General features: G+C 36.0%; 3 protein-coding genes across 3 annotated transcripts; 1 reads left to right on the forward strand and 2 right to left on the reverse strand.

The window, feature by feature from the left end:
- The first annotated feature begins 524 nt into the window (after positions 1-524).
- Miox (Myo-inositol oxygenase) lies at positions 525-2,621 on the forward strand. Its single transcript, XM_014358077.2, has 5 exons — positions 525-600; positions 781-964; positions 1,506-1,851; positions 1,989-2,219; positions 2,313-2,621. The coding sequence occupies exons 1-5, from the start codon at positions 583-585 to the stop codon at positions 2,419-2,421; spliced, it is 888 nt and encodes a 295-aa protein (XP_014213563.2). The 5' UTR covers positions 525-582; the 3' UTR covers positions 2,422-2,621.
- On the reverse strand, positions 2,512-4,139 carry Nse1 (SMC5-SMC6 complex component Non-SMC element 1). The gene is made up of 6 exons (XM_089588561.1): positions 3,966-4,139; positions 3,506-3,650; positions 3,214-3,409; positions 3,039-3,152; positions 2,846-2,969; positions 2,512-2,771 (listed from the first exon to the last, which is right to left on the reverse strand). The coding sequence occupies exons 1-6, from the start codon at positions 4,069-4,071 to the stop codon at positions 2,641-2,643; spliced, it is 816 nt and encodes a 271-aa protein (XP_089444687.1). The 5' UTR covers positions 4,072-4,139; the 3' UTR covers positions 2,512-2,640.
- Positions 4,140-4,336: 197 nt separating this feature from the next.
- eIF3h (eukaryotic translation initiation factor 3 subunit h) lies at positions 4,337-6,364 on the reverse strand. Its single transcript, XM_014358044.2, has 2 exons — positions 5,929-6,364; positions 4,337-5,347 (listed from the first exon to the last, which is right to left on the reverse strand). The coding sequence occupies exons 1-2, from the start codon at positions 6,189-6,191 to the stop codon at positions 4,600-4,602; spliced, it is 1,011 nt and encodes a 336-aa protein (XP_014213530.1). The 5' UTR covers positions 6,192-6,364; the 3' UTR covers positions 4,337-4,599.
- Positions 6,365-16,106: the final 9,742 nt, after the last annotated feature.

Raw genomic sequence — 16,106 nt, forward strand, 5'->3', positions numbered from 1 at the left:
TCAACATTGTAGGAACGACGTACCAACTGTACTATGGGAATTTTTTTTTCTACACACAAAAAAATTGAATTAATAATTTATAAAAATATATCGTTGGATGAATCGACGCCAACAGCGATGATTTGCTTGTGTTGTTGAATAAAGGACTAGTTTTGAAAGTTTTATTATCTTTGTTATGAAAATATAAGAGAAAAAACATTTAAAGTAAACTTTCATGGTAAATAAATGAATGGAGCGTCAACCGAGGTCACACAATTTCCTCGCGTTTCGTTCAATTATAGTTACTCTTGAAGATCATATTGCTGACCAGTGTGCAAAAATCCAAAAACTGGAGAAAAATAAGTAGAAAAAACACACATTGTCCTGCTGCCTGTACTTAAATGTAGTCTGCCGGAGAGGCTGCACGTGCAGCCGCTTCTGTCTTTTTCCGCGTTTACACGAGACTCGAGACGAAACTGTCAGTGGTGGGAGAGATACAAAGTGTATAAAAAGGGCCAAGCCGCTCGGGTTTACAAACTTCAGTCTCGAGTGTCAAACAATTCGGACACTCGTTGTAAGATCGGTTTTGCACATCAAGTAGTTATGTTGGCCCAAGTTAAAGTAAGTCTCGGCTCGAAATTACATTTTTTCCCCCCTGCAAAGCTTTAAATTTCGCTGATGGTGATTTTAGATTTTTTAAAAGCAAAACGTTAACTTTGAGCCATTACCGATTTTTAACGGTTTGCCAATTCCATCTTCCAAAAATATACGATTGAAAAAAAAAAAAAAAAAAAATTCCAGCAGTCAGCCGCGACGACCGGTATGTTCGATCCGTCGGAAAAGCTACGGCCGGAGAACATTTACAACGGCAAGTTCGAGAGCGACTTCCGGGACTACTCCGTGGACCCGGACGACCCCATCAAAGAGCGCGTCCGCAAGACTTACTTGAACATGCACACGCACCAGACAGTCGACTTTGTGCGCTGTGAGTAAACATATATACTTTTACACCTTCCTCGGGTTCATTGACAGTGGAAAAAGTTGGATTTCGAGATGTATTTTTCAGACATTACCGCAAAGTTGCCGAAAGTTCTCGTTGTGATGGTTCAAGTCGAATGTCATTCAACCCGAAATTTTTAATGTACGGATTTTTTTTTTTTCTATCATTAGAACCTTCAAAAATACGTTGGGAAAAAAATTGCGCATCTCAATGTGTTCAAACAATTTTCACGATTTAGTGAGATTACGTCGTGATGTAAAGAGTATCTTGTTTACGTCAGAGTTTTATTTCACGCGATAACGTCAAGCAGAACTCGCTTGATCGGTACAGTATATTATTGTTTTTCTTCGAATGTTTAAAAAAATAAAATTTCGAAACAGTGAAAACAAATAACGCAAGAGTACGCATATATTTTTAGAACTAAAAAGTTTACCAAGGCTACGTAGAGCACGTGACGCTGAAAAACAATCATTTATATCCCATCCGTATCAATTAAAAATGTTTTTTTTTGTCTCGACTCTCTAAGCTCGACTGACGAGCTGGTTGAAATTCGACAAGTGCAAGATGAGCCTAAAGGAAGCCTTGACGAAACTGAATGAGCTCATCGACGAGAGCGACCCCGACTCCAGTCTGCCGAACATAGTGCACGCCTTCCAGACAGCCGAGAAAATCAGGGCAGATCATCCGCACCAGGACTGGTTTCACCTCATCGGTCTCATTCACGATCTTGGCAAAGTCATGGCCTTCTACGGGGAGCCACAGTGGGCCGTTGTGGGCGATACGTTTCCAGTTGGCTGCGCCTGGGGCGACTCCATTGTTTACAGAGACACCAGCTTCGACGACAACCCTGATGGCAAAGATCCGCGTTACAAGTGTGTATTTCAAGTTCGTTTTTTCTTCTTCCGCGACTCGATTCGCCGACTAGTCAAAGAGCATCATTAGTAGCAGTAGTATACTGATCTTTAATCAAATACACGCATTTTGAGGAAATGTATTTGTAACATTTTAGCACAAAGTACGGAATGTACAAGCCAAAGTGTGGTCTTGACAATCTGATCATGTCGTGGGGCCACGACGAGTACCTGTATCGGGTGCTTAAACACAATAACAGCAAACTACCAAAAGAAGGCCTGGTTATGATTCGTTACCACTCGTTCTATCCATGGCACGCGGGTGGCGACTACACGCACTTCTGTACAGAAGAGGATGATCAGATGCTCGAGTGGGTTTTGGAGTTTAAGTAAGTCTATTGATAGTGTACCCCGAGAATTTATCGTTGGCGCGAAATTCATGCAACCGAATGTATTGATTGTAAATTTATTCTCTACCCCAGCAAATACGACTTGTATTCCAAGAGCGCGGGAGTACCTGATATTGAAGCACTATGGCCGTACTACGAAAAACTTATTGAAAAGTACATTCCAGGAGTGCTCGAGTGGTGAAGAGCTTTTAGAACAATTTTACGTTTAACTTACGTAGTAGTAAGAATTAATTAAGACTAATAATTAACTTAACAAAAATCAAGACTCGCTTTTTTTTATTCCCACATCTTTAACATTTAACTTTAAAGCTCAATCATTTGTAGAAAAACCATTATTTCTTAGATTATGTATAATTAAAGTTTTCATACTTAAATAACTAATACTCTGTTTTCACAACGATTATTCATTCCTTTGTCTTTTTTTCGATTTACATGAACTCCTTATTGGTTGAGAGGGTTTTATTTCCTCTGCAACATCCATCGCTTCATCTTCATCCTCCTGACTATTATTTTCGGAATTTAATACTACATCTGTGGGAAAAAAGTTTATTTTATATTTTCCGCGCTTTGATATGAATTTTACATTTAGTTGCCAAATACTTTACCAGATACATCGTAGTCATCCCACGGTTGTTTACAGTTGGGACATTGATTTGTTTTCTGCATAGCTGTATACTTGGCCACACAATAATTGTGATACATTTCCTCGCAATTTGGACACTTTTGACCCTAAAACCAAGAATATATGGTACTACTAATCCGATGGTTCACAAACTGCAAAGTATACTCGTGACTTACCGCGAACAAAACTTCCTTGCACAAACGACAATTGTGAAAATTGTCCGCATACGTTGCCCTGAAGTAAGGCATCATTTCCACAATGCTTCTCACTCCGATAAAAACCGAACCATCCTGAAACAAGACAAATGCTGATGATTATTATTCAACTCACTTGATATTCCGATAAACCCACCTTCAAGTGCAACCATTTATGCGCCGCGACTTTTTTAAGAAACCTGTCGGCCTCGCTTAATGAAAACTTCATATCAAGCGTTCCAGTCAAATTCAGGCATTCCGTGCTCGATATGTGCCCATCCTCGGAATTGATGATCTCGGAATAAACGGCTCGCAAAAAAGCTTTCTCTGCCTTCGAGAATTCGGACGGTAGCCTGGAGAGATTGGAAAAAAGTCGTCGAATGAAAATTGCCGATGCAAACATAAATATCTCTCTCTGTGTATATTAGAAATGACAAGTTATTGATTACATGACAGCGTCCTCGTGGGTGGTGCCAACGACGCTCCAGTACGTCTGGCCTGTCAACTCGCACGTCCCGGCTTTCATGGCCATCGCTATGGGAGACAACTTATCGTTTATGAGCCCAGCTACTCTTTCCACGCTTATCCTCTCGTCTGTAAATTTTTTTTTTTTTTTTAGTGTTTAAACGTGTTGGTTTTAAGAATAAAGTTACTGGGATAATTAGAACTGAATGTAACGTTTTCACTTCTACGTTCCGGTGTCATTTAAATTTAACTAGAGTACTTCTTTTTTTAAGGACCAATTGTTCATATAATTTACTATTTACATCTTTTGTGATCGAATCGGTGAAAAGTAAAAAAAGAAATAAGCGGTCTGCTGTGCTTAATTTTTTATTTCCCGCGTGTCAGAAAAAGATAAACATAGGCGTTGAGGTTAGGTTGTCAAAAAAAAAATATACACAAGCTTACTGAAAATCCTGTAGCACAAGACAGTTGCATCCTCTCCACTGACAGCTCCTCCCTGAATAATGGCTTGCAAAAACGTCCGATGACGATCATCGTAATCCTGAACCATTGTCGAATTACTTCTTTTCTTTTGCAAAAATAATCAAACGATTTTACGCAACTTGACTTTACCTAATGAATTACATTCGTTCACCGTCGGTAATTCAGAGCTACCAACGTTGGAATGTGAAAAAAAAATTTGTTTACCGAAGGCTTGCCCCACTGACCCGCGCTTTTTTGAATTGGTGCAACAGTAAAACTGTCAAACTGAAAAATCAACAGCGTGAATAATGTTTGATATTGCAAGATTTAAATAAAACAAATTTATACACGTTTCATAATCAATTTATTTCTGTATACAATGGAACTTCTTACGGTGTTACACTTTGTTTTTCCAGCAAAAAATGTTTACAAGCAACAAACACCTTTTCTTTCAGTTACAAAAAACAGATAGTTATGACACGGCTTCGTCACCTCCACATTAAGAACATAAATTTTTATTCAGCATCATCAGCGAACAATATATTTAATCTTTAATGTGATTTTAGGTGGCAAGAGTTGTGTATCATAATTACCAAGAAATTTATCCTAACTTCGATTATCGGGACGTCTTTGATTCCTTGGCGTTCTGAAGGCTTTGTGTAATATATAACTTGGCTAAACTTTGAGCACAGAATTGTGATATGTGCTGGCTGTAAGTGTTGATTTGTCCAGCTGTGATCATTGGGTTGAGCCTGAGTGGCACAGGAATTGGCCGAATCAGCTTGTTGAGGTCCTCTTCGGGTAGAGGTGGTTCACCCTTGGCAGCACGAACGTTGTTCTCTTGTTCCCTCTTGGCCTTTAACCGATTCTTGTCTTGCTGTTGGCGCATCACTAAGCTCTGGTAACGGTTGAACTTGATTGCTTCCTGGTTGAGCTCGTCGACTCTGTCCATCATGCACCTCAGTTGATTCTCCAAAACACTCGCAGTTCCCAGATCCAAATATTTAGTGCCCTCTTCCTCTGGTATCATTTCCTCCAGCTCTGACATGACAATGTTCGTAAGAGCACTATTTCTTATGTAAATTGGCAGCTCCACAAATAGACTTTCATAGCCAATTTTCAAATTTTTAAGGGCTTCAGGAGTGAAGTCTTTGTCCTTGTACATCTGGATAGCTTGGGGAGTCAATCTGTAAGCCTTTATGGTCAGGAAACCTCTTGCTGATTTTGCAGTGTCATAAATGATAACCACGGATTCTTCTATGAAGGTTTGATAATTGTATTGCGATTCCAAGAGTGGTAAGCTCAAAAAGTTGCCAACATCTGCACTTTGGTACCATCCAACATGAAAGTGGTCAACGTTCACGCTGAAAAAATATAAGTTAATACAGTGAATAGAAGATTTTGGCAGTGATTTAGAGCCTAAATTTTAATGCTGTTTTTAATTCATTGAAAACAAGTGACATAATTTGGCCAAAGTATTTTCAGTGTAACAGTTTTAGCCATTTAATAATAGTCAGACTGAGTAAAGACTTTTATTTGACTTTATATGGTATCAATGTAAATAATTATGCTATGTATTATTATTATTATAATAATTATTATAACCAGCCAATGGGTGGATTAATGTCCACTATTACCAAAGTAAAAAATAGAGGAAAAACCTTTCTATCCAAATACAGATTGAGTAACAGGTATTGAATTTCCATATAAATTTTAAAGTGCTCAAGTAGAATCATTATAGATGCAAATCATTGATACAAGTTCTACCATACGCAGTTATACCCAAGGCAAATACAACACCAACAAAGTTCAAAGAATGGTAAATAAAGGATTTGAAGGAAACGCATCTTTGGGGTCCAATTCATGGGATGTAAAATTTGTCCACACCCAGATAAGTAGATATACTCAGAACTTGAAATGTAGAGAAAAATCCTGCAAAACTTACATGCGAAGCCTTCGCATCATGCTCAGCTGGTAGTCCTCTCCATCGACGGCATCATCATTTTTGGAGAAAGGAAAGCAGTTAGTGATTTCGAGGCGTCCGTTGACGTTGAGACCAAGAAGCGCACCATGTGCCACTTCCATGTTGCTCGACGACTCCTCGTGACAGTGTTTCACCATCTTCATGACGACAAGGCCGTCGCACTGCACATAATTTATGCGTGGTTCCATCTCCTGAACGCGCCTTTGCCTATTTCCTCGCGACATTTTTCGTCCTTGCAATTATTGAATACCTTTTCGTAAAACCAAACTGACACGAAAACTGATCAGAGTATCAGAGTTTGTCGGGAAAGTCTGAATTATCTGACTTGTATCCCTAACCACAATTTACTTCGGGGTGAAAGGAGAGAGAAAGAGCCAAAGAGGAGCGACACAGCGACAGCGACTGCACTGCCAAATAAAACGGACACCCGCCGCCTAGCGTCAAATTCAAACGTCTTTAATTAAGCCCTTAAACCAAACGACTGGAAATGTGGAGTTAAATTTGTTAATAATTTCATTTTTTTACTAACAATAAAAGAGCTAATCATCACAAAAAAAAATAAATAAATAAATAACTTATAAATCATTTGAATGATCTTTGTAGGTTGAAAAAAAATATTGATTATTGAAATAACTTGGTTATCCTGTTATTAAAAGTTATTAAAAAATAAAATTTCTCGTTTTGAAGCGTTTAAGCCTCTAATCTTTTATTCCAAGTGCTTTTACCCTAGACAATGATCTAGGACAAAGTAGATCATAATTCAATTTTTTTTTAATAAGAATATGTCTATAAAATTATGGCAAACTAATATTTCGATGACTTACATATTTTAAGATCACTCTTCTAAAATAGTTCACTGGACTTATGAGTTATTTATCTTTGTACAATTCAACTTCGGTAGTTGTAAAAGTTTTAAAGTTGTGACACTCGAAGTTGTTCTTAGCACTTTTTGCATAAAAATTGTAACGAATTTGTTAAAGTGATTAGTAGTTTATTATAATCAACTGATATAACTGAACGCATCAGTTTATTACGTTGGAATTGCATAGAAAATTATGTTGCTTTTTTTTGCTTTGAAGCGTTCTAAACAACAACTTTTTTAAGGGTAAACTATGAAAATGGTGTACAAGTTATTTCCTTTTCTTAAGATAAGTAACCCTTTTATAGTTGATAGTAATTATCAACCAATTAAACTCCACATCCAGGGTTATTTTGTTAAAGCACTGAAGAGAACAGGGTTATGGGGTTAAAGCACTTGGGCTGAAGGGTTAGGAGATCAAGGAATTGGGAGTGAAAAATTATGTTTGTAAATAATTTTTATTGACAAGCTCACCGAATCATTTCAGTTATTAACAATTTTATTGAACCTAAAAATACCATTTAAATGTTTTACAAGTTATTTCATTTTTTTGTGATAAGTAGTGCTTTTATTGTTAATAAAAAAAATGAAATTATTAACTCATTGAACTCTACACCCCGGAAAACGGCTACTGAATATATAATCGTAATTTTTTAATATGCCTTTAATTTTACTTAAATGCGATTTTTAATAAAGTCTTAGAATTTTATATTTTTGAATCATTTGTTACTACGTACACAAAGTAATAGCATAAATAAACTAATTTTTCAAAAAAAAAAAAAAAAAAATGGAGCAATTTTATTAAAAAAAAATTGTTCATCATTATGTAGCATAAAATTTTTGACTTCGATTATTTTTAATTAAACCACAACATCATAAAATATTAACACATGTCGTATACTGCTATAAATTTATATGGTTACTGTCACTTTTTTATTTATTTATTTTTTCTTTTCAAAACGTGTAACTTATTCCACAATGTAAATTTTCACATCAATTGAAATGGATATCCATATTCTTTTTAAGAGTTAAGAGCTTAAGAGATTGGGAGTGGAAAATTAGGTTTGTTAATAATTTTTATTTATAAGCTAACCGAGTCATTTCAGTTATTAACAATTTTATTAAACCTAAAAATACCATTTAAATGATTTACAATTTTTTTCATTTTTTTGTGATGAGTAGTGCTTTTACTGTTAGTACAAAATTGAAATTATTAACTAATTGAACTCTACATCATAGGTCATTTGGTTTAAGGGCTGAGGAGTATAATAAACATCGTTTGTTGCAATAGTGTATATACATGTAAGTACGTATAAGACAGCCGAAATAAACGGAAATTTTACAGACAAATTGGTAAAAATAACGATAACAAAGATTTTGATGGCCATTAATAATATTCTAATTATCATCGACATTATAATTTTTTTTATTGGTTTTATTATCATTACTATTATATACCTACTATTATCTGCTGCCCCTTACTATTATTTCAATTTCGTTACTGAATTTTCTGATAATTTCTCTTTTTAGTTTTAATTTGGTTTTTGTTTGGGGGGAGGGGGCAAAACAACAACTTTTTAATAAATTTACTCCAGTTAAACTGATTATCTAGACCTTATTGCAAAATGAGTATCATAAAAGTAAAAGCAAGTCAATGTCCTCGAACAAAAGTTATTCGTATTAATACAATTGATTTCATTAGAAGTTCGTTTAGCCATAAATATTTTGAAAAAAAAAAAATTTTTTTCGAAAGTAACTGATCTACTTACTTTTTATTAAAATTGGAGATTGTATTCAAGTTAACAATTATTTGATAAAAATTGTTATTGCACTATTATACGTTGATGATTTGCTTCGATTCATGATTCGAAAAAAATATCGTATTGTCTCTTTAATTGAAAAAAAAAACTCTGACCATGTAATTAATTCTAATCGAAATAAAATGAAATACTATTATACTTCATGAAATGTAATTATTTTGAACATTTTTTCACCACACAAATTGTTAGATACTTTTTTTTGAAAAATCAAAAAACACGTCGTACTACACCTCAATATGGTACAAAATTGTATTATGTTTGCACTGCTGTGAGGATGAAAAAAAAAAATTCAGGCCATAACAAGACATTACCTCACACATAAATACGTATGTATACAGAGAGGAAGAGAGAATTATTTTTCCCGAATGATTTATTTTGATCACCTAAAAATAAAACACAGCTGCGTTTCGTTTTTGATTGAAATTATGAGGAAGCAAAATATTCTTTAAAAGTCTATGATAATAAAATAAGTTTAATATATTAAACTATTACTATAGTAAATGGCAAGTGATAAAATTATAACTACAACCAACAAACTACAATACCACCATTTAATTATTATTTTGCGGAGTTATTAAACAAAATATTTATTTAATAGACACTGCAAAAGACGAAATCTTCATTCCACTATTCCTACGTCAGTATCACTACTGAAAGTACTGACAGAACCGTGTAGAACTCGTGGACATCCATTTCCTCTTCGACTTCTTCACAAGATTGTATTCAAACACCCGAGTTCTCTCTCTTTAACGATCATCGACTTTCAAATTTTTAATCTTTTAAGTATTGTATTTAAAAAATTTTATAACACAACATAATTACATACACAATGTACAACACAGTTGACGATTCCACTGATTCAAACTAATTGAATCAATATCAGTATGCGTCAGTTTGAATTTAATCGTCTGATGAAAATTTGACGTAATACGACGCAAATATTTTGCAATGTCAATGTTTTCTAGGTAATTTACACGTAACTTTTTTTTTAATCTTATTTTTTGCTTCTTTTCACAATTTTTTGTATCATTTTATTTAAAAAAATGTTTTTCTTTTCTCTCAATAACATAAGTTTTTCACTTATTTATTTTTATATTGTCGAAAATTTCGAATGAGCGTATTGTTTTATTATTGTCTCGATTGAAAGACACGGCAAAAAATGATCAGTGCAGCAGACCAACTTCAAAACATTGGAAGAGAAATGTTTTTCGAAATAATAAAATTCAGGTATATAAAAAGTAGCAATTCTCGAAAAATATCGTGCAAGCAAAAATTTTGGGATCAAAAACATGAAGAGTGGACTGGTAAGTACCATGAACAGTTCTTCGTATTATTTTTACTTGCGTTCTCTTTCTTTACTTGATTTAAAAAATGAGATTTTTGAAAATATTCAAAAAATTGTAATAGGCAACTGCCCTATCATACAAATAAATAAATAAAAAATTATATTTTTTTATATTGATTGTGTTTTAATAAGGTACGAAGTATACTTTATGCCATAATATAACTTATTACATGCACAATACATATTTCGATATTCTAAATTTTCACATATTTTTATATATCAATTGCTAAAGATCGCTTCAAAAACAGTCAATTGTACCAATTTTATGATCATTACATCATCCTACGATGTCCTGCATTTCTCCCTGCAGTCTCTATTTAATATCATTGGTTCATATTAGTATATCTCATCCGTGTTCGTCTTTCTTCACTAGAAATTTAACTAAATATTAAACTGTGCGTTACTTTGGACAGTTGAACAATCCCAGCATTTTTTTATTGATCGATAGTTGTGAGAATATTCTCATCTATCAAACCTAGAAGATCTTTCGCTTGCCTATGGTGTATATATAGGCCTTCTTTTTTCATTTTTGATTTTTCGTTAAACTCTTTCCTCTTTTCAATTGTCAATACTAATTCTCACATTTTTTTTTAAACTCCTCACATCCCATTTTTATCTGATTATCTTTGTTGATTTTTTCTTTTGAAAATCACTCAGTTTCATTTACTGTTTCTCTTTTCTTTAATATCGAATAGATACGCATATTCATATTTTTAATTTACGGTTATTAAAAAATATAATATTACATAAGAAAAGCCAAGACATTTTTTGCCGTAGTAAAAAGGCACAATATTTTTCTGATAAAACGCGCGTGGATTGATAACGATAGCAAAGTTTTACAAACATGTGAGTATTTATTCACGTTTTTATTTTAGTTCTGAAGTTTTAGAACTATTGAAATTACCTGGATAAAACTTCACTGTATCTGTATATTAGGATACCATCCATAAAAAAGATTAGATCTAATAAATATATATGAATATTTGTACAATAAAATCCAAGGCTAATTTATCGGAAACAAATGTTTTTCTATGCATGTAACATTATTGTAAACATCAAGTTTTACCTACATACTACATACACCTAATTAACTTAAAAGATAAACATTTCAAGAGAACATTATTTTTGTCAAATAAAAAGAGGCCCTTATAGCCTTCAATTTTCCACAAGTAGAATTAAAAAGACTGATATTAGCTGGTTCCTTATCCTGTCGATACAAAATGTATGGCATTTTATTTTTATGTTACAGGTGTTATTAGTCTTGGCCGCTGTCATTGCCTCCGCAACAGCTGGTAAACTTCTTGGAATTAATTTAGGTGTTGATGCTGATATAGCTCTTGGTGTAGGTACTGGAGTCCAAGGCACAAAAAGTAGTGTATTAGGTATCGATATCAATTTGGGATCTAAAAAATCTGTCAACGCAAATGACTACAAAAATATTGGTGTTGGCGGTGGATCTAATCTGGGTCACAATAAAAAAGGTGGTTTGTTAGACCTTGGTGTTAATGTTGGAGCATCTGACAACGTTGGTACCGGAAAAACAGCCATCTATACAGAAAGTTCACACAAGCGCGGTCATACAGGACTTTTGGATCTTGGGGTCAACTTAGGATCAGTCAAATCCATAAACACTAATGTTGACAAAACCATTGGTATTGGCGGTGGATCTAATCTGGGTCACAATAAAAAAGGTGGTTTGTTAGACCTTGGTGTTAATGTTGGAGCATCTGACAACGTTGGTACCGGAAAAACAGCCATCTATACAGAAAGTTCACACAAGCGCGGTCATACAGGACTTTTGGATCTTGGGGTCAACTTAGGATTAGACAAATCCATAAACACCAATGTTGACAAAACCATTGGTATTGGCGGTGGATCTAATCTGGGTCACAATAAAAAAGGTGGTTTGTTAGACCTTGGTGTTAATGTTGGAGCATCTGACAACGTTGGTACCGGAAAAACAGCCATCTATACAGAAAGTACACACAAGCGCGGTCATACAGGACTTTTGGATCTTGGGGTCAACTTAGGATTAGACAAATCCATAAACACCAATGTTGACAAAACCATTGGTATTGGCGGTGGATCTAATCTGGGTCACAATAAAAAAGGTGGTTTGTTAGACCTTGGTGTTAATGTTGGACCATCTGTCAACGTTGGTACCGGAAAAACAGCCATCTATACAGAAAGTACGCACAAGCGCGGTCATACAGGACTTTTGGATCTTGGGGTCAACTTAGGATTAGACAAATCCATAAACACCAATGTTGACAAAACCATTGGTATTGGCGGTGGATCTAATCTGGGTCACAATAAAAAAGGTGGTTTGTTAGACCTTGGTGTTAATGTTGGACCATCTGTCAACGTTGGTACCGGAAAAACAGCCATCTATACAGAAAGTACACACAAGCGCGGTCATACAGGACTTTTGGATCTTGGGGTCAACTTAGGATTAGACAAATCCATAAACACCAATGTTGACAAAACCATTGGCATTGGCGGTGGATCTAATCTGGGTCACAATAAAAAAGGTGGTTTGTTAGACCTTGGTATTAATGTTGGACCATCTGTCAACGTTGGTACCGGAAAAACAGCCATCTATACAGAAAGTACACACAAGCGAGGTCATACAGGACTTTTAGATCTTGGGGTCAACTTAGGATTAGACAAATCCTTAAACACCAATGTTGACAAAACCATTGGTATTGGCGGTGGATCTAATCTGGGTCACAATAAAAAAGGTGGTTTGTTAGACCTTGGTGATAATGTTGGACCATCTGTCAACGTTGGTACAGGAAAAACAGACATCTATATAGAAAGTACGCACAAGCGCGGTCTTACAGGACTTTTGGATCTTGGGGTCAACTTCGGACCAGACAAATCCTTAAACACCAATGTTGACAAAACCATTGGTATTGGCGGTGGATCTAATCTGGGTCACAATAAAAAAGGGGGTTTGTTAGACCTTGGTGATAATGTTGGACCATCTGTCAACGTTGGTACAGGAAAAACAGCCATCCTTACAGAAAGTACGCACAAGCGAGGTCATACAGGACTTTTGGATCTTGGGGTCAACTTAGGATTAGACAAATCCATAAACACCAATGTTGACAAAACCATTGGCATTGGCGGTGGATCTAATCTGGGTCACAATAAAAAAGGTGGTTTGTTAGACCTTGGTATTAATGTTGGACCATCTGTCAACGTTGGTACCGGAAAAACAGCCATCTATACAGAAAGTACACACAAGCGAGGTCATACAGGACTTTTAGATCTTGGGGTCAACTTAGGATTAGACAAATCCTTAAACACCAATGTTGACAAAACCATTGGTATTGGCGGTGGATCTAATCTGGGTCACAATAAAAAAGGTGGTTTGTTAGACCTTGGTGTTAATGTTGGACCATCTGTCAACGTTGGTACAGGAAAAACAGACATCTATACAGAAAGTACGCACAAGCGCGGTCTTACAGGACTTTTGGATCTTGGGGTCAACTTCGGACCAGACAAATCCTTAAACACTAATATTGACAAAACCATTGGTATTGGTGGTGGATCTAATCTGGGTCACCATAAAAAAGGTGGTTCGTTGGACCTTGGTGTTAATGTTAGAGCATCTGACAACGTTGGTACCGGAAAAACAGCCATCCATACAGAAAGTACAAACAAGCAGGGTCATATAGGACTCTTGGATCTTGGGGTCAACTTAGGATTAGACAAATCAATAAACACCAATGTGGACAAAACCATTGATATTGGCGGTGGATCTAATCTGGGTCACAATAAAAAAGGTGGTTTGTTAGACCTTGGTGTTAATGTTGGACCATCTGTCAACGTTGGTGTCGAAAAAACAGCCATCTATACAGAAAGTACGCACAAGCGAGGTCATACAGGACTTTTGGATCTTGGGGTCAACTTAGGACCAGACAAATCCTTAAACACCAATGTTGACAAAACCATTGGTATTGGCGGTGGATCTAATCTGGGTCACAATAAAAAAGGTGGTTTGTTAGACCTTGGTGTTAATGTTGGACCATCTGTCAACGTTGGTACAGGAAAAACAGACATCCTTACAGAACGTACGCACAAGCGCGGTCATACAGGACTTTTGGATCTTGGGGTCAACTTAGGACCAGACAAATCCTTAAACACCAATGTTGACAAAACCATTGGTATTGGCGGTGGATCTAATCTGGGTCACAATAAAAAAGGTGGTTTGTTAGACCTTGGTGTTAATGTTGGAGCATCTGACAACGTTGGTACAGGAAAAACAGACATCTATACAGAAAGTACGCACAAGCGCGGTTTTACAGGACTTTTGGATCTTGGGGTCAACTTAGGATCAGACAAATCCTTAAACACTAATATTGACAAAACCATTGGTATTGGTGGTGGATCTAATCTGGGTCACCATAAAAAAGGTGGTTCGTTGGACCTTGGTGTTAATGTTAGAGCATCTGACAACGTTGGTACCGGAAAAACAGCCATCCATACAGAAAGTACAAACAAGCAGGGTCATATAGGACTCTTGGATCTTGGGGTCAACTTAGGATTAGACAAATCAATAAACACCAATGTGGACAAAACCATTGGTATTGGCGGTGGATCTAATCTGGGTCACAATAAAAAAGGTGGTTTGTTAGACCTTGGTGTTAATGTTGGACCATCTGTCAACGTTGGTGTCGAAAAAACAGCCATCTATACAGAAAGTACGCACAAGCGCGGTCATACAGGACTTTTGGATCTTCGCAACAATAAAAATGGTGGTTTATTAGATCTTGGTGTTAATGTTGGAGCAAGTGCTAATGTCAATACCCAAAAATCAGTTAACTATGAACGTAGTAGACTGAATCACGGACACATAGGACTTGTGAATCTCGGTGTCAATTTGGAAACAGACAAATCCATAAATTCCAATGTTGACAAAAAAATTATTGACATAAACGGTATTTCTAATCTCAGCCATGATAAAAAAGGTAGATTCTTAGACCTTGGTGTTAATGTTGGAGCATCTGCTGGTGTCAATACCATTAAAACGGCTAAGTATGCGGGTAGTAAACTCAATCATGGACTGTTGGATCTTAGCAACAATAATAATGGTGGTTCGTTAGACATTGGCGTTAATGTTGGACCATCTGCTAATGTCGATACGCAAAAAACAGTTGACTTTGAAGGCAGTAACTTAAATCGCGGTCGCATAGGACTAGTTGATCTCGGTGCAAACCTAAAAACAGACAAATCCATAAATACCAATATTGGCAAAAACATTGGTATTGGCGGTGGATCCAATCTGGGTCACAATAAAAAAGGTGGTTTGTTAGACCTTGGTGTTAATGTTGGAGCATCTGACAACGTTGGTGTCAAAAAAACAGCCATCTATACAGAAAGTACGCACAAGCGCGGTCATACAGGGCTTTTGGATCTTGGGGTCAATTTAGGATCAGACAAATCCTTAAACACCAATGTTGACAAAACCATTGGTATTGGCGGTGGATCTAATCTGGGTCACCATAAAAAAGGTGGTTTGTTGGACCTTGGTATTACTGTTGGACCATCTGTCAACGTTGGTACCGGAAAAACAGCCATCCATACAGAAAGTACAAACAAGCAGGGTCATATAGGACTCTTGGATCTTGGGGTCAACTTAGGATTAGACAAATCAATAAACACCAATGTGGACAAAACCATTGGTATTGGCGGTGGATCTAATCTGGGTCACAATAAAAAAGGTGGTTTGTTAGACCTTGGTGTTAATGTTGGAGCATCTGACAACGTTGGTACCGGAAAAACAGCCATCTATACAGAAAGTACACACAAGCGTGGTCATACAGGACTTTTGGATCTTGGGGTCAACTTAGGATCAGTCAAATCTATTGACTTGGATTCCAAAAAAAATATTGGTTTTGCAGGTGTAAAAATTCCAAGTCACTGCGGTAAAGATGGTTTACAAAGCGTTGGAGTTAATATAGATTTAGACACTCAGGTTGGTATTAATTTATAGGACTTTAACGATTTAGGAAGATTTTGAGTTGATTAGTACAAGTCATGAGAATTTTTCTCTTTGCTGCACATGAAATTTAGCTTAATGACTAAGTTGGTAATAAAAAGATTGCGA

The sequence above is a fragment of the Copidosoma floridanum genome, unplaced genomic scaffold (genome assembly GCF_036245765.1).
Source record: "Copidosoma floridanum isolate Cflo_tuat_1 unplaced genomic scaffold, Cflo_Japanese_pri ptg000007l, whole genome shotgun sequence".
NCBI lineage: Eukaryota > Metazoa > Arthropoda > Insecta > Hymenoptera > Encyrtidae > Copidosoma > Copidosoma floridanum.